Here is a 19,313-nt window from a genome sequence, read left to right as displayed (position 1 = left end):
TCAGTGTTGAGAGGTTCTTTAGGAATCATCCAGATCAACCTCCTCATCTTACAGATGAAGAAACTGAGGTGTGTTTTCCATAGCTCCCCTGAATCACTAGCAGAGTTATGTTGCTCTTGACCTGCCAAAGACCCCTCCCCCATCCAAATCCACCCCTACTCCTAGGCTGGCTATGAGATAAGTCGACAGCAAAGAAAAACATTTTCTATTGCTTTGTTTTCTTATGCAAACTCCTCCTAACAGGTCCTCTTCATGCTGTAGGTAGCCTAGCCACACGTTCATCACGTTTGCCAGGCTGTCTGGACAGGGGCCTTTGTACTGGAATAAAATATCCATATGATCTGCCTCTGTACATCTCAAGTGACCATGAACTCTTTCTGGGGAACTTAATGGTCACAACCCTAAGGGATGCGTAGAGAAGGGTGTGTGATGATGGGATTATTCAAAGTGCCTTAGTTACAGTAATATCTCTGACGTTGGCCATAGCAACTTCTCCTAAGGCAAGGGAAACATGCGAAGCACACGCTCTCCCACTGCGCTACACCCCCAGGCTAGGCAAGGGAAACAAAAGCAAGAATAAACTACTGAGAGTTCATAAAAATAAAAAGCTTCTGAGGCACCTGGGTGGTTTGGTCAACTAAGTCTCCAACTTCTGTTCAGGTCATGATCTCACAGTTCATGAGTTCAAGCCCCATGTTGGGCTCTGTTCTGACAGCTCAGAGCCTGGTACCTGCTTCCAATTCTGTGTCTTCCTCTTTCTTTCTCTCTACACCTCCCCTACTCACATTCTGTCTCTCTCTCTTAAAAATAAACAATAAAAAATTTAATAAAAAAAACAAATAAAGAGCTTCTGCACAGCAAAGGAAACAACCAACAAAACTAAAAAGCAACCTACTGAATGGGAGAAGATATTTGCAAATGACATATTCAATAAAGGGTTAGTATCCAAACCATAGAAAGAATTTATACAACTCAACACCAGAAAAACAATACGATTTAAAAAATGGGCAGAAGACATGAACAGACACTTCTCCAAAGATGACATATAGATGGACAGCAGACACATGAAAAGATGCTCAACATCACCAATCATCAGAGATATACAAATTAAAACCACAATAAGATACCATCTCATACCCGTCAGAATGGCTAAAATAAAAAAGCACAAGAAACAATAAGTGTTACCAAGGATGTGGAGAAAAAGGAACTATCATGTACTATTGGTGGGAATGCAAACTGGTATAGCCACTGTGGAAAAGAATACGGAGGTTTCTCTAAAAATTTAAAAATAAAACTACTATGTGATCCAGTAATTCCACTACTGGGTATTGACCCAAAGAAAACTAAAACACTAATTCAAAAAGATATATGCACCCCTATGTTTATTGCAGCATTATTTAGATAGCGAAATTATGGAAGCAGCTCAAGTGTCCATCAATAGATGAATGGAATATCATATATATGTATATATATATGAATATTACTCAGCCATAAAAAATGAAATCTTGCCATTTGCAACAACATGAATGGATCGATAGCATATTATGCTAAGTGAATAAGTCAGTCAGAGAAAGACAAATACCATATGACTTCACTGATATGCAGAATTTAAGAAATAAATGAACAAAGAATAAAAAGAAATGAACCAAAAAACCAGACTCTTATCTATAGAGAACAAACTAGTGGTTACCAGAGGGCAGGGGAGTAGGGGAATGGATGAAAGAGGTGAAGAAGATTAAGAGTATATTTATCATGATAAGCACTGAGTAATGTACAGAATTATTTAATCCCTATATTGTATACCTGAAAATAATATAACACTGTATGTTAACTATATTGGAATTTAAAATAATTTTAAGTGCCTTAAATAATTCATAGATTTCTTCTTTTGATCTTTCCATAAGAGCCCCTATGCCACCAAGACACAATAGAAAAGAAACAGTCATCATGAAGAGAATTAGGAGATACAAACTTTGAGTTACAAATAAGTTATGGGGATGAAAAGTACAGCACAGGGAATATAGTCAATAATATTGCAGTTATGTTGTATGGTGACAGATGGTAACCACACTTATCATGGTTGAGCATTTCATAAAGTATATAATTATTGAACCACTATGTTGTACACCTGAAACTAATATAATACTGTATGTCAACTATACATCAATTAAAAAAAAACAGTCAAGGGGCATCTGGGTGGCTTAGTCGGTTAAGTGTCCGACTTTAGCTTAGGTCATGATCTCACAGTTCATGAGTTCAAGCCCCATGTTGGGTTCTGTGCTGACAGCTCAGAACCTAAAGCCTGCTCCAGATTCTGTGTCTCCCTCTCTCTGTCTGTCCCTCCCCCATTTGCACTCTCTCTCAAAAATAAATAAACATTAGAAAAAAAATTTTTTAAACAGTCTTTGCCCCAAAAAGCACAGTCTAGGAAGGCAGAGATGTAAAATGATGCTTACAGAACCATGCTTCAGTGTTACAGGAACATATAGTCAAGATCCCAGCAGGAAATTGATGCTGCGCTCAAAAGAGGTGACTGTAAAGAATTCAATGAAGGGACTTTACAAAAAGAGAGGAGAGAGTTACAGGAAGCAGAGGGGATGGTGAAGCCTGCCAGGGCCAGCCACAGTAGGAAGCTGCTACCCCCTCTCCCTGAGTTGGAGAAGCGGTTAGGGAACCCAGCAAACACTGGAGCTAGGGCAGAGGGCTGCCAAGCAGGAGCTGTGGGCTTAGATGAAGGGTGGCAGCTATGGCCCCACAAGGAAAAGAGAGGTGGAGTAAATGTCTCAATCTTTCTTTCCTCCTACTCTCTGGTCTTAATGGTTCCTCCCACTGACCAAACCCAATCAGAAGTCCAGGGACAGTCCACCAATGGACAGAGGTCACCAATGGAACACAGAGGAGGGTGGAGAATAGCAGAGAGAGGTTCTGGAGACTAAACAGAAGATGACCTGTACAGCTACGAAGACTGTCCAACCCAGACTAGTGGCAGGCAGAGGGGGTGAGTCTCCCAAGAGAGCTGGCTACACAGAGAAAGGGTTTCCCAGGAAAAGGGATGATGGTGTGCAGGGGCACAGGCATAGGAGAGGCACGCTACATTCAGGAAGATACAAAAAGCCTGGTGTAGCTGTAATTAGGAGACAGAGAGAGGAATGGCCAGAGATGAGATCAGAGGCTTTTAAGTTAAACATGCCATTCATCAAATGAGGAAGAATAGATAGAGGCCTGGGTTTCTTGTTCTCTGCATTATCAACATTTGGGTTCAGATTATTCTTTCTTGGGGGGGGGGTTGTCCTATGCATGGTAGGATGTTTAGCATCCCTTGTTTCTAGCCACTAGATACCTGTAGCAATCCCCGCCCCAGGCCCCAACTCACAATAATGAAAAATATCTGTAAACATTGCCAGAGGTCTCTGGGGCAAAATTATCCATTAAGAACCACCGATTTGGGAGAAGATGGGTTTAGTTCTGGGCATATTGAGTTTGAGGTACTTGTGAGACATTCAAGAAGAGATGTCAGATAAGCACTTGGGCTTAAGGATTTGGAGCTCAAAACAATGGTCTGGGTTGGTTACTCAGATTTAGGAATCACAAGCATACAAGTGATGTGTATTACCTGACGGCCTGAGATATGAGCATGATACGTGCTCCTTCAGTGGAATGTTCTTTCTTTTATTTATCACTGACTTTTATGTTAGGTTACAAAGAAAGAGGGAGACAGAGAAAGAGAACCAAGGGCAATGGGGAGTTTGAGAGCACTGGATAACCATTCAGTTTAAGGGATAGAAGTCTGAGTACAGTGAATATTTAAACTCATCCCGGCTCATAATCCCCTAGTCTGTCTCTAGACTAGGCATTTATATTGCTCTAGCTTCCTCCGTTAGGCCCCTTCTGTTTCATTTAGTTTGAGATTAGTTTGTTTCATTTAGTTTGAATTCATCTAGAATTCTTACAAGTTATAACCTTTTATAACACGGTATAAGACTTTTTTATAGCAATGCAGCATGATGGAGAGGCTATATCCTTCATGATAAGTTGGGAGAACACTCACATACTGATTCTGTAAATAAGTCATAAGAGGTCAAGAGCCCACAAGAAGTGCATAAAGGTGCCTGGTGAGATTCCCAAAAAGAGGTGGGAGTTGCATGTTCAAGTTCATTTCTCCAACCTGACTGATGAATCCCTACAACTATTTTACAGTTGAGGCAGAAAATGGATTGAGAGTGGTTTATGCAATGGGGAGAAAGTTTTTCCTTTCAGAGTTACTCCTTTCGATGTCACATAACCCAACCCCACCCTCAGATTCCATGTGAGACTACATTCAGTGAAACTCCTAGGAATCAATAGCCCCGCATAATTTGCATCTTGCCTCCAGCCTAGCCATCACATCCAGTTATGCAACAATGTATATTGACCATCTGCTACACGACAGACCAGCACTTGGTGCCAGGGATATATCAGTGAACAGAGGACATAGAAAACTCCTTGTCTCCAAGGAGCTTTCATTGTAGTAAGGCAAAACCTGGCTTCTCCAATAGCAAAGTGGCTGTAGGAGAGTTCTCAGTAGTGGAAACCTTTTACTTCACCTTCTTTGCTCCCTGATATATAAGACCCAAGGTAATTCTCACTGTTTCATTCATAGATTTTGAGTCAATTTTTGTGATAATTGCAGACATGGTATTTACCCTTTAAATGAAACAGCTGAAGATGTTCAGGGAGTGGAATATGAGCCAATGGACTCTACAAGCTGGGTTATCTTAATAAAAATAAAATTCAGCTGTTGAAAAAAATATAACTCTGACAACCCATTCTGGCCTCACAGAGGTTTATGACTATTCCCTGTGATAACATAAAGGGATTACATTTGGTCCCTTCTTTTTAATGCCACAATTTTTGATGGCATTTTCATGTGGCATTGTACAATCCACATGTCCTTCAAATTCATAGCCCCTTCTCTCATCACAAGATTGACATTAAGGCCAATGGGGTGGTCATGGTGAGAGTTTCCAATTCTACTGGACAAACAAACATTCCCCTTTCTGTATTTTCTGAGCGAAATGCTGCCCCTCCAGTAGGAGAATTTTCCAGCATGGAAACGAGGAACTCCCACAAAGCACTTAGAAGGAGATCCTTTAAGGTTGACTTCCAGTAATATTTTCTGTGGCTTTTCTCATTCTCCCAAAGAGGTGTCTTTCCATTTCCATAACATGATATTCTAGCCATGCAGCAGTGCAGATTTCCAGCTAACAATTCTTCGTACCACTTCACACTGCCTTTGTTTGCTAGGATGTATTCTTTCTACACTACTTTCACCTCTGGCAGTGATGTACAAAGTACTACCAGAACTCATTCTTTTTGATAACAGAGGCACTCCCCTTGCCCCCCCTCCCCGCCCTGCCCCCAGTGGCTTATACTTCTCATATGTCCTAGGAAGCAGTGCCTCATTAGGCAGATTCTGGGGAATATGTAGTGAGAGGAGCTTGGCATCTAACTAAGGCAGACTCAGACAAAAAAACAATCTTGGTGTCTTCTATGTGCCACCTGCTTTTGTGCACATTTTTTTAAAAGCAAATATTTCAGTCTACTCCAGACCAACAAAATGCAGTATTTGTAAACATGATCATCCCCTAGTGCAACATATTTGGTCCATGACTGGCAATCTTTCTGAATCTAACCATTGAATAAGAATGAGCCAATTGTTCATCAGATTTACACATCTGTATTCTCCTTAAGCTTATCTTCTCCATGGGTGCTCTTGAAATAACCCAAACAGATGTGCATGAGGAACCATGCTGAAGATGAACAGCTGTTTCTGTATTGTACACACAGTCAATGGTAAATTCCACTTGATGTAAGCCTGGCTATAAAAATCCAAGGAAGTTTAGCTATTCAGTAGGGTTTCAATCTGAATTTGGGGTTACCATTTAATAATGTCAGCAGCAATGCTGCTAATTTATATTGTAGAACTTACATATATTCAGACATGTGACCATGGTGACAGACAACAGTAAATAAAAGATATGCACATAATAAGGGTGCCTGGGTGGCTCAGTTGGTTATGTGTCTGACTTGGGCTCAGGTCATGATCTCATAGTTTGTGGGTTCCAGCCCCATGTTATGTTCTGTGCTGATGGCTCAGAGCCTGGAGCCTGCTTTGGATTCCGTGTCTTCCTCTTGCTCTGCCCCTCCCCTGCTCACGTTCCATCTCTCTCTGCCTCTCAAAAATAAAGAAATGTAATAAAAAATTTATATCATATAAAAAAAGATATGTACATAGTGAGCATAAAAGTATAAAATTTCCTTTTATAATCAACTCTTCCCTACAAATAACTTAGATTGTTTCTCCCTTCTTTTAAGTTCCAGAAGGCACTTACCTTAAAAAAAATCATCAAATAGGCCAGACTTTTTCTCGGCATTCTTCTTTTCTCTCCACGCCTTAGTCTTAGTCTGCTAAGACTGCCATAACAAAATACCACCGACTGGGGGGCTTAAACAACAGAAATTTATTTTCTTACAGCTCTGAAGCCTGGAAGTGCAAGATCAAAGTATTGGAAGGTTTGGTTTTTCCTGAAGCATCTGTCTTTAGTTTGCAGATGGCTGCTTTCTTGTTGTATCCCCAAATGGCCTCTTCCCTGTGTGTGTGCATTCCTGAGTGTCTCTTCTTATAAGGACACCGTCCACTTGTGTCCCTTATGACATCATTTAACTATAATCACCTCTCTAAAAGTCCTATCTCCAAATACAGTTATGTTGAGGCCTTATGCCTCAACATACAAATTTTAGGGAGATATAATTCATATTACATAATAGGTACCCTGTATTCTATTTCTTTCTTAATTCTCCATACCTGCTACTCTGCCTCTGTTCCCAGGTAGGAGTTTTATAAACCCATTTCATAAACATGTAAACATTTGTTGATGGATTAAACATATTTAAGTTGGACATGAAGCCTCAGGCCAGTGGAAGAACTCAAGTCTCTTCCAACAGACAAAGTTGTAGAGCTAAGGACTGAACTGGAGTGGGAGTCCCCAGGCTCCGAGGATCAGAAAGTAAGCAGCACATTTGTGTGACAAGAGATTATAATTTTTAGGTCCAGAGTTAGAGAAGTAAAGTGTTTTTCCCTTGTCTGCCATTCATTTAACCCTTTCTATATTCAAAAATATCAAAAAGATAATTAAAGAGAAAATTCCATTTTCTGATTCCCAGATCTCCTTGAGTTGCTCACTGGTGGTCTGTCTGGACAGGGGCAGAGTATCTCTCAGAGTACAGTGTGGGCCTCTTTCTTAGGCATGCACTTCCAAGACCCTAGGAACCATTCTCAGTGGCCTGGCATTGGACATACAGGGGGTGCTGCCTGGAGTGTTTCCAGTGGGCCACCGCATTGCCCCATTGCTGTGGTCCCAATACTCCATCAGAGGCTGGTGTCAACCAGTTGCCCAGGCTGCTGTAGCACCTGCTTCCTTCCATTTATGGCATTAAGAACTTTCTTCCTGGGACCAAGCTGCATCTGTATATTTTGAAGATCCTCATCAGAGCAAAGCAACAGAGCTTCTAGATCAATCTGCTCTCTCATGAAAATGGGAAGGAATTCTTCCAGGTGGTGGGAATGCAAAAATACTTCCAGAGGAGTAGCATCAACCACATCTTCCTCCCAATCCATTACATCCTCATCCCAAGGCAGATCATCTTCATGGCTGTTTTCCATTCCCTCTTTATTAGCCTCGGCTTCATCAGCCTCTGCTGCCTCTGGTCTCTGAAGCAATTCACTGCGTATTTTAAATCCCAACTCCCTCTTGCTGTCTGAGGTGTCTTCGGAACTTGGCATTCTATTCCTTCTAAAAACAATATTTCCTAGACCTGGACGGTTAAGAATGGACTCGTGTTGCACACATCTGTCCTCCTGTGCTAAGAACTGGAGCTTCTCTTTGAAGTCCTCTGAGAATGTGTCTTCTTCCTCTTCTCTGAATACTTCCATCACGTTCCTCTGCCCACTTCTGCTCTCCTTCCCTACCTGCTCTTCTGTATCTTTGTTCTTCTTGAACTTCATCTTGAAGGTGTCTTTAATGCCCTTAGATACTGACCCAAATGTACCAGAAGCAGAAGCATTTGAAAGGGATGACCTGGAGAAAGTACCCTTGGAAGAAGAAAGAGTCCCAGAATCCTCCTTGCTATAGGTGCGAGCCATCTTATTTTGGTGCTTCTCCTGGAGCCTCTCACACTCTTTGATCTGCCTCCTGGCATTCTTCTGAGCCTGTTCCTTCAGCCTGGTAACTTTCTTGGGGTTCATGATGTTCTGGGCAGTGGCAGCCTTATCCAGGAAAGCAACACATTCACTCTGCTCTCTGCTGGCAGCAGCATCCAGTGGAGACTGTAAGTTGTTGTCCAGGGCAAAGATGTTGGCACCAAAGTTGACCAGGAATGAAACACAGTGGGTATGACCATTGGAGGCTGCATAATGCAGGGGAGTATTTCCCCAGATGTCACATCTATTAGGGTCCCCTCTAGAAAAAATATCAAAAATACATATAATTCTTTTTCTTAGAACATGAGATCCAAAAAAATAAAAATGAAAACAAAAGGAACAGAATACATGATAATCCTGCCTTGGCATTGGTTATAACTTGTGAAAGTCTAAACACATACAGAAATCAACATGGCCAGAAACAGAAAGAGCCCCTCTCTACCCTGTGTCTCCTTTTTAGAAGAAAAGCTTTCCAAGAAATTCCCCCCCAAAAAGCCACTTTCATGTCTCATTTTTCCCAATAGGGTCACACGTCTATAGGAAGAGAAACAGAGCTGCTCTTTTTAACTTAGGCCAATTAAAATTTTCCTCTGAAGCTATGGATAAGATTACCCAGTGGTGTGTTTGTAAATGTTTAATAACTGGCGTACCCAAGAAAAAGATCAAAGCTCTGATTTATAGCACATGCCAATTTTTGTGTTGTACACACACTCATCATGGCAAAATTCAAGCTACTAATGTGATATTACTGGACATAGAGTTTGGAAGAGATATACAATAACATACTGTTATAAATTATTCTTACCATATGTACAGGTATTATAGATGTGTAAAATCTTAGAAGCATAGTTAATAACAAAATGCACTAAATGATTAGGAACTGATAAGTTTTGAGTATTTAAAAATATAATTTATTGGGGCGCCTGGGTGGCTCAATTGGTTAAGCCTCCGGCTTCGGCTCAGGTCAGATCTCACGTTCGTGGGTTCGAGCCCCCGCGTCAGGCTCTGTGCTGCCAGCTAGCTCAGAGCCTGGAGCCTGCTTCCGGTTCTGTGTCTCCTCTCTCTGCCCCTCCCCCTCTGATGCTCTGTCTCTCTCTGTATCAAAAATAAATAAAAACATTTAAAAAAATATATATATATAATTTATTGACTGATAAGTTTAAATAACTTTATTTTTAATAATGACTGTGTTTAAAGGACTCTGAAACTTCCTGAAAATTTACCAATCACCTCTCATGAGCTGGTAAGAGCTCATTCCCACTCTAACAGTGTTACCCCACTGGAGTCACATATAGGAAAATAAAGAACTGAACAGAACTGTGTTCCCATCAGCAAGAAAGAAGAGGAGAATGGATATTGTGTAGGTATCTAACAGTGTCTATTATAGCCATTATTCATACAAAGGATAGAACATATTCATTAATTCCCCAACTTACTTCCATGTAATTACAGTGTCACATATGTGATCAGTTCTGCAACAGTTTATGGTGTAATTGGGGACACCATTTGATGGGATTAAGGCCAGAGACCCCATGCCAGCATAGACACAGGCACACAGCAGGTGCTCAGTAAAGATTTGTGAAATGAATGAATGCCTACTGGACTCTTGCCCCAGGCCACAACCCCACCCCTCCTTTGAGACTGTGAGTTACTGGCAGGCATATCGTTTAATATGGCTCTGGCCCCAAGCCCACGCCACTGCTGAGAACTCTTGACAATACAGGTACTAAAAGGCATCTTTCCTCACCCGAGACTAGACCTCCAAACCAGGATCTCTCTAAACTTTCCCAGTCTGGTCCCATGGAAGAACAGGAGACAGGTTCTGAGAAGGCCTCTTGACATTCTTGGTGAATAGAATGGGAAAACAGAAGAGACGATCCATGCCCTTGCAACTGCACATCAGTGCCCTGTGACCCTTTTGCTATTCCTTGCAACTCAAAGTTTGGTCCCTGAATCAGTAGTAGCAGCTGCAGCTGCTAGTTGGCTAGAAATGTGGAATCTTGGACCCCCGCCCAGACTTCCTGAATCAGAATTTGAAGTTTAACAAGATACCAAGTTGATACACAAGTTCCCGCAGATTGAAAGGAGCTGCACTAGTTAACGTAGCCTAACCAGTGCTCAGTAATTTGACGAATTGGATTTGTAACTCCTTTTTGGGAACCCTTGGTCTCCTCATGCTGTTCAGTTATGAAGGTTTATACTTTCAACACCAACACCACCACCCACCATCACCATCTCCTTCCTTTTTTTTTTTTTTTCCTAATGTTTTATTTATTTTTGAGACAGAGAGAAAGTGTGAGCCGGGGAGGGTCAGAGAGAGTGGGAGACACAGAATCTGAAGCAGGCTTCAGGCTCTGAGCTAGCTGTCAGCACAGAGCCCGATGTGGGGCTCAAACCCACGAACTGTGAGATCATGACCTGAGCCGAAGCCGGACGCTCAATCGACTGAGCCACCCAGGCACCCCACCATCTCCTTCTTAAATAAAGAACAGGATAATTATCGGACGGGTGAAATAAGGCTCAAAATGCTTAACTGATTTAAGCTTGTTACAGAGGCAGCATACGTTGGACCAAGCCTGCCTCCAGGCCTAATGGTCTCCAACACAAGACAGTTTTATATTAATACACCTCAAGTTTTTCTACTTCACCAGCTATGAGGCCTTAAGCTTAACTTTTATAGGACTCAGTGTTCTCATCTGTATGAGGATGAGGATAATTTTCATGGAGTTGCTATGTGCGTAAGTCAACATAAAGCATTAGAAAAGTGCTTGGTCCATACATAGTGAATATTGAATAAACATTACCTATTATCATTTCCCTTTTCTCTAAACTCATAATCCCTAATTTCATATATTTATTTGTTTCCACAGCCATTTAATAAACTCCCACAGAACTATAAAATCTCTTGTGACTTTTGTTAAATGTTTATTTATTTTGAGAGATAGCGAGCATAAGGGAAAGGGACAGAGAGAGACAGATTTCTAAGCAGGCTCCGTATTCAGAGTGGAGCTGGACATGAGGCTCCATCTCACGACCATGAGATCATGAGCTGAGCCAAAATCAAGAGGCAGATGCTTAACTGTCTGAGTCACTCAGGTGCCCTAGATGTTGCAACTTTTTAACACTTAAAGTCATTCTTAATTTGCCCAATATTTATGCCCCATCTCCCTAAGGAGATCATATGCCTTAGAGGGCCATGCCTATGTCTTTTTGTCCTTTATGTCACATGCACTAGCAGAAGTCTCAGATTCGACCTAAAGAAACCCAGCAGGTTATATAAGTAACTGAATGGAGCCAAGTTTGTTCTTTCAATAAAGTCATAGTTGAGTGCGAGCTCCAGTGAGAAAGGACAGCTGTCGCTCCGTGGCGGCTGACTGCAACCTTGAATAAAAGCTGTCATGGACTAGCCAGAGCTTCCATGTTCCAAACAAAGCCAGACATCCAGAATTTCATGCGGAATTTTTTGATTTTTTAACGTTGACTCAAATTTATAAGAAAAATACAGTGAAGTCCAAATAAAACATAGTTTTGGACTGTATCCAGCCCATATGCTGGCAGTTGGCAACGTCCTTCTGAGCAGAAAACAGCATGAACAGATGCACATATGGGTGATGTTAAACATGGCATATCTGAGGAACCAGGAGTATATATCAGCTGACCAAAGTGCATGGAGATGGGGGCAAGGGAAGTCAGTGCAAAGAGGAAAGTAAGAAAATGAAATTTAATCTAAGGAAGCAAATATTAAATAAGACCGTTCTGCTGAGCAGTCACTTCCAGGGTCTGGTCAGTATGCCTGATTTAATTGTTTTGGATCAAAGGAAATCTTCTTCAACCTTCGCACAGTTGTGTATCTTAGGGGGGCACAGTGCCTCACCCCCAAAGATGTAGTTTTACATTTTATTTATTTTAACCAAGCACCATATTCAAAAGATTCCTTAAGTACTCTAGACATCAAAGAGGGATTGTAAAAACATCCAAGATGGTACTATAAACATAAACAAAAACATACTGGTTAAATTTGCCTGGAACTATTGTTGGGTTGTACAAGTTAAAAATGAAATTATCGAGAGGAGTGAGCTATATTGGGGATATTGAGGGTCTTAAGAAGTTTAGGTTAAATCTACATGCTTTGGAACTTAAAAGAACTTAAATGATCCTTTCCAGATGGAAGGAAGAACATCAAGAAAACCTTGAGATGACCCCAAAGATGGGTCTTATTTTAAGAAAATTTCAAATGTAAAATTCTAAATTTGTAGATGAAACTGTCAGTAAGATGTTTTAAAAATCCCCCTAGTGTATTTAAGCTATTTCCACTTATTAAAATTCTATTTAAAGGCTACTTTCCTGAGTGCCTGGATGGCTCAGTTGGTTAAGCGTTTGACTCTTGATTTTGGCTCAGGTCATGATCTCACAGTTTGTGAGTTCCAGCCCTGCGTCGGCCTCTGGGCTGACAGCTCAGACCCTAGAGTATGCTTCAAATGCTGTGTCTCCCTCTCTCTGTGCCCCTTCCCCAGCTCCTGTTCTGTTTCTCTCTCTCTAAAATAAAATAAAATAAAATAAAATAAAATAAAATAAACATTAGAAAGAATTTAAAAAGGCAAGTTTCCAAATTAGTGTTTAACTTAAATCAATATATTTTCTAATGACAAATTTCATGGAGTACTTCTAAACTGAATCTTTGTCTTTCAGTCCTTGATGTCTTTCATACTTCTCGATAGAACCATTACACATACCTGCCCATGTATTCACAAACTGGTCCCCCTCATATGATTATCTGAATCTAATATTGATGCTATAGTGTTTGCCTGGGCTAAATTAAGTCTAGTCTCTTTCTTTTTTCCGAATGAGAAACTCACTGAAGAGATTTTAAAATAATCCCTATTTTGCTCTTGCTTTTTGGTAGGTCAGCACATTTGGGAAATAATTTTTAAAACTGGATTGGTATTATTGTTACTAAATGGGTAATTTGCTCATATTAACTTACTCTGAGCATCTGGTCCACTTCATTTTTTTTTTCTTTTGAAGTTAATTTGATTGTTTTTTGTGAAGTTGTCTCAAAAAAAATCAGTCTTTCAAAAATGTTTCTCTACATAAGAAGGAATATTTGGACCTACTAATAACAAAAGAAATGTAAATGAAAACAATGCACTACCATTTTCTTGCCCATCAGTAGGCAAGGATTAAAAAGAATAGTAATATTCAGTTTTGGCAGGAGTATGGAAAAATGAACAACGCTGGAGGAATCACAAAGTGGTTCAAATTTCCTGGCACAGTATGTGCCAGAAGCTTTTAAAAACATAGCACCCTCTGAATCGACCATTCTGCCTTGAAGAATTTATCCTAAAGAAATATTAGACTTTTGTGCAAAGATGAATAAGAAAGGATGTTCATCCCAACTTGTTTATAACAGTTAAAAGACTGGATTGAAATGTGTCATGAACAAGTAACTGATCAAATAAATTATAATGAAACCATAAAAACAGAATACCATGTAGTCATGAGAAAACAGTGACATGGGGTGCCTGGGTGGCTCAGTCAGCTGAGCCTGGGACTCTTGATTTCAGTTCAGGATCATCATGCCAGGGTAATGGGATTGGGCCCCACATATGCTTAGCATAGAGCCTGCTTAAGATTCTCTCTCTCTCTCTCTCTCTCCATCTGGACCTCTCCCCTGCTCTTCTAATCTTCTAAATTCAAACTTTTGTCTTTCAGTCCTTGGTGTCTTTCATACTTCTCAATAGAACCATTACACATACCTGCCCACGTATTCACAAACTGGTCCCCCTCATCTGATTATCTGAACCCAATATTGATGCTATAGTGTTTACCTGGGCTAAATTCAGGCAAATTCATTCTCTCTCTCTCTCTTAATCTCTCTCTCTCTCTCTCTCTCTCTCTCTCTCTCTCTCGATCTCTCTGTCTCTCTCAAAAAAACAAACAAACAAAACCCAGTGGCATAGATTTCTACTTTTAAATGCAAATGAAAAGAAATGAAAGTGCAAATAGAAGCAGGTTTCAGAAAAGTTTGTATGATATGATTGCCTTTTTTCAGGGGGAAAAATGTACATGTGTGTGTACCTTTTTCTAAGGAAAAAGTCTGGAAGGATATATGCCCAAATGCTAATGACTGTGTAAACAGGTTTGATTTTTACCTTATTAAATTTATCTTTCTCATATGATGTAAAATTTTACAATAAGTACCCTTTACATATCAGGAAGGAAGATAACTTCCATTAGAAAATAAAACAAAACTAAAAAAATTCACTTTGTAGGCAAAATGAAATTTTGTATAATTGGGGCCATCTTCCAAGTGTAAGAGAACACATGTAATTATTGCCTTTCATCTTTAGATTTAAAAAAATTTTTTTTAACAAAGCCAGAGTTTGTTTATCAATGACTGATTAATTTCTAAATTCAATTTTTAATTTATTTCCTTTTTTTTTAAATTTTTTAATGTTTTATTTATTTTTGATACAGAGGGAGACAGAGCATGAGAGGGGGAGGGGCAGAGAGAGAAGGAGACACAGAACCGGAAGCAGGCTCCAGGCTCTGAGCTAGCTGTCAGCACAGAGCCTGACGCAGGGCTTGAACCCACTAACGTGAGATCTGACCTGAGCTGAAGCCAGAGGCTTAACCGGCTGAGCCACCCAGGCGCCCCTATTTCCTTTTTTAACTTCCTTAAACCTAACTGGCAATTGATCTCACACAGTTCCTAAAAATTGGTTAATATGGGAACCTAAGGAAACCTATACAACATTTTTTCAGCCTATGCACTCCATGGCAACCTAACACAACAGTAGAATGTAGAACTTTACCTTCCTCTTCCTCCACCCACGGAAACATCCAGTCACCTGTAATTGATCCTACGCCCCAGCTGCCACTCTAATCCTGCCCTGTCTCCCATTCCCACTGCCACTGCCCTAGTCCAGTTCCTCTCTCATCTCATCCATCAAAAGAGCTCCTGAATATTCTGTGTGACTGCCACACAGCTGCCTGAACAAGTTTTGTAAACACAAATCTACCAGATGGCTACCCTGTGTAAACCTGACAATGGCTTCCCATACCTTTGGATAAAGTTCAACTCCCTAACAGAGTTTACAAGGCTTTTGTGATCTGGTCTTGTTTCTTATAACTTGGCCTCTCTCCGGTAAAGCCACATCCAGCCCTATTCACCTTCAGTGCATAGAAGGCACAGTGCTCTCACTTGGAGGAAACAGTCTTACTTCTACCTTTTGGCCAACTTCTTCTTATCTCTTATGTATTTGTTTATTTACTTATTTATTTATTTAATATTAATTTTTGAGAGAGACAGAGTATGAGTAGGGAGGAGCAGAGAGAGATGGAGACATAGAATCCCAAGCAGGCTCCAGGCTCTGAACTGTCAGCACAGAGCCTGATGTGGAGCACAAACTCATAGACTGCTAGATGGTGACCTGAGTCAAAGTCTGACGCCTAACTGACTGAGCCACCCAGGAGCCCCTCTTCTCACCTTTAAATCCCAGGTTCAGTGCTCCAGAAAGCCTATCCTCACTCTATGGATTGGGATAGATGCTTATGTTATTTATGTACTGCCCTTTCTTTCCCCCCCTTTGTAACAAATGTTACATATGACTTAACTTATTTAATTTCTCTCTTCCTCTTTCAAATTTGATCACCATGAGGAGAGGAAGTGAGTCTCTTTTGTTGATCAGAGCATCCCCAATGGGCAATAAAATGGCTGGCACATTGCAGATATGTATAAGTAAATATTTACTGAATTTAGATTAATTTACTTAACTCCTTTATTAATGTTTTATTTTTTCCTTTCTTTACTGCTGTTGGGTTATAATTGCCAATACTACCTAGATCCTCTGGTAATAAGCAGAAGAAAAGAGATAAGTAATTCCTGAATTAGAATTTGTGGGGAGTGTATATGCATGTGTATATATCTGACAGCTAGAGAGATAAGACAGGCTGAAGTTCCCTTATAGTTTTAAAGCCAACTACTTCATCTAAGAATCATGGACTTGCATTAGGACTGTGTATTAATAAAAGTCTGTGGGATTTTAATGGAATAGATTAAAAAAATAAAACAAAACCGCATCATTTGTTCCAATCAAGGTTGACATTTTAAAGTCAAGGAGAATAGTGATTCCTTTTTAAAGAGCCAACCATTTACATTTCATGGAAAAGTTTTTTTTTTTTTTTTAAAGTAGGCTTCAGACTTGGTGTGGAGCCCAATGTGGGGCTTGAATTCATGACCCTGAGATCAAGAGTCAGAAGCTTAACTGACTGAGCCACCCAGTTTGTCCTATGTAAAAGATTTTTAAAGGCACAGAATTAAAATATCCTCCCCCGCACCTCCTCAAGGCAAATAACAAAGTGTTAGAGTTCAGGATCTTTCCTGAGCCATCCCCATGGTACCAGCTCTTAATGTGAAAAGAGCATCTCTAGACAGTTTTCTCTTTTTCTCTAAAAAGACGATTATTTAGACAATCTCTAAAGAACAAAGTATTTTCATTGACTTCCCTGTCTCTTGCTGCTGTCTGTAAAATCCTACCATAAACACTGTTTCCAGTAGAACCCATCAGATTGAACTTACCCTCTGCTGCAGATTATTTCTAGGGCTTCCAAATTCCCGTGGTAAGCTGCCAGGAGTGTGGGAGTCATGCCATCTTCATCAGACAGATTCAGATCCCTCTTGGTAGCCTCTTTCAAAAGTTCCAAGTAGCTATCACTAGCCGCTTGGTGGTAACGAGTGGACATTTTTCCTGCTCACCTAAACCCAGCCAGATATTGCTCTCCAGGCAGAGCAGGTTGTCAGTGAAGCAGGCTTCCTACAAAACTGGTTAATCAGTAACAAGGAAGAGTATCACCTCAGGACAAAGCTCATTCCAGCCTCCCTCCATGGAAGGCAGCCAAAAAGGTTCACAGCACTGAACTTGGACCTTTCCTTTCTGGCATAGCCATGACATCAAATATTAAGGACTGCTGTGTTCATCTTGAGTCTTTTAAGGCACGTTTAATTTTTTTATGTCCATTAGCAGGTCTTGAATGTACTATTGGTCATCTAGGCACAGAATGTACAAAATAATTTCCAAACAATTCAGAACTAATCTAGGTCACTGCGGAGGTCTATTTTAGAAATTATTTTGTTGAGATATAATTTATATACTAGAAAATTCACCCCTTTTAAGTGTGTAATTCAATGATAGTAAATTTACACAGTGGTTCGAGCATCACCATAATCCAGTTTTAGAACATATCTATCACCCTCAAAATATCCCTCATGCTCATTTGTAGTTAATCCCCATTCCCCCTGCCAACCCCAGGAAACCGCTAAGCTGCTTTCTGTCTCTATAGATTTGCTTTTTAAGCATATTTCATATAAATGGAATCATAAAATATGTAGTCTTTGTGTTTAGGGCTTTGTTTAGCTTCACCCATTTTTCTGAGGTGTATTCATTTTTCAGTATGCAACAGTACTTCCTTTTTTATTGCTGAATAATATTCTACTATATAAATATACCAAATTGTCATGATACATCCAATAGCTGATGGACATTTAGATTGTTTCCCTTTTGCTTTTATGAATAATGCTGCTATGAACATTCACACACAAGTCTATGTGAACATATATGTGTCTCTTGGCTTTACAGTGGAGTGGAATGGCTGGATTATATGACGATTTATATTTAAGTTTTTCAGAAATTGCCAAACTGTTTCCCAAGTCACTGTTCTGTTTTACATTTTTACCAGCAATGTCTGGCGATAATGTCTCCATATTCTTGCAGCCTTTGTTGCCTTTTTGCTTATAGTCATCCTTAGTGGATGTGATGTGGTATCATTATGGTTCTAATTTACACTTCCTAATGATTAATGATGTTGGGCACATTTTCATGAGCTTATTAGCCATTTTTACATCTTATCTTTAAATTGTTTGCCCATTTTTCTCATTGGGCTATATTGTCTTATTGAGTTATAAGAATTCTTCATATATATTGAACAAAATCCTTTATCAGATTTATTTTGAACTGAATGAAAATGAAGACACAACATCTCAAAATTTTAAAAAAGAGTTTGGCCCAATGTCCTTCAACTGATGAATGGATTAAGAGGATGTGATACACACACACACACACACACACACACACACACACAATGGAATACTACTCAGTGATGAAAAAGAATGATATCTTGTGGATGGAAATGGAGGGTATTATGCTAAGTGAAATAAATCAGTCAGAGAAAGACAGATATCACATGATTTTACTTATGGGGAATTTGAGAAACTTAACAGATGACCATAGGGGAAAGGAAGAAAAAATAAGGTAAAAGCAGAGAGGAGGCAAATCATAAGAGATTCTTAAATATAGAGAATAAACTGAGGGTTGATGGGAGTCAGAAGTGGAGGAAATGGATTATGGGTATTAAGGAGAGTACTGGTTGGGATGGATCACTGGATTATACTCCAGGACTACACTCTATGTTAACTAACTTGAGAATAAATAAAATAAAAATTAAAAATTAAAAAAACAAATAAAACAGAGCTTACATGAGAAATTAGCAGTTTTTAATGCCTATATTAAAAAAAGGGAAATATCTCAAATCAATAACTTTAACTCCAACCTTAAGGAAAGAAGGAAAACATGGAAAAATTAGTGTAAATATAGAATACAATGTAAGACCCAAAACATGGTCCAAATCTCTCTGTAATAAAAATAAGTGTAAATCAACAAAATTCACCAGTTGGAACACTCAGCCATATCTTATTTACAATAGACACAGCTAAAATATAAAATTGCAGAAAGACTGAAAGCAAAAAAAATGGAAAAGTTTTATTAAGAAAATACTGACAAAAAATGGTATATCTATATATACATCAGACACAATATGGTTAAGTCAAAAAAATTACTAGGGGTAAAGAGAGATGATGAAAGAAACAATTCATCAACAAAATATGATAGTCCTAAGCTTGTATGTCCCTAAACATAGTTCCAAATAGAAAAAACAGAAATTAATAGAACTGGAAGAGAAAGAACAAATCCTCAATCACTGTAGGAGATTTTAATTCACCCTATTAATGTTTTACACA

At 39.5% G+C, this 19,313-nt stretch overlaps 1 protein-coding gene across 1 annotated transcript; it reads right to left on the bottom strand.

Moving 5' to 3' along the window:
• Window positions 1–6,477: 6,477 nt before the first annotated feature.
• On the bottom strand, window positions 6,478–17,297 carry ANKS4B (ankyrin repeat and sterile alpha motif domain containing 4B). Its single transcript, XM_029947961.1, has 2 exons — window positions 16,821–17,297; window positions 6,478–8,498 (listed from the first exon to the last, which is right to left on the bottom strand). The coding sequence occupies exons 1-2, from the start codon at window positions 16,982–16,984 to the stop codon at window positions 7,409–7,411; spliced, it is 1,254 nt and encodes a 417-aa protein (XP_029803821.1). The 5' UTR covers window positions 16,985–17,297; the 3' UTR covers window positions 6,478–7,408.
• Between the last annotated feature and the right edge of the window lie 2,016 nt (window positions 17,298–19,313).

Source organism: Suricata suricatta, chromosome 8, assembly GCF_006229205.1.
Source record: "Suricata suricatta isolate VVHF042 chromosome 8, meerkat_22Aug2017_6uvM2_HiC, whole genome shotgun sequence".
In the NCBI taxonomy this organism is placed as follows: domain Eukaryota; kingdom Metazoa; phylum Chordata; class Mammalia; order Carnivora; family Herpestidae; genus Suricata; species Suricata suricatta.
This window is presented reverse-complemented; position numbering and strand designations above follow the sequence as displayed.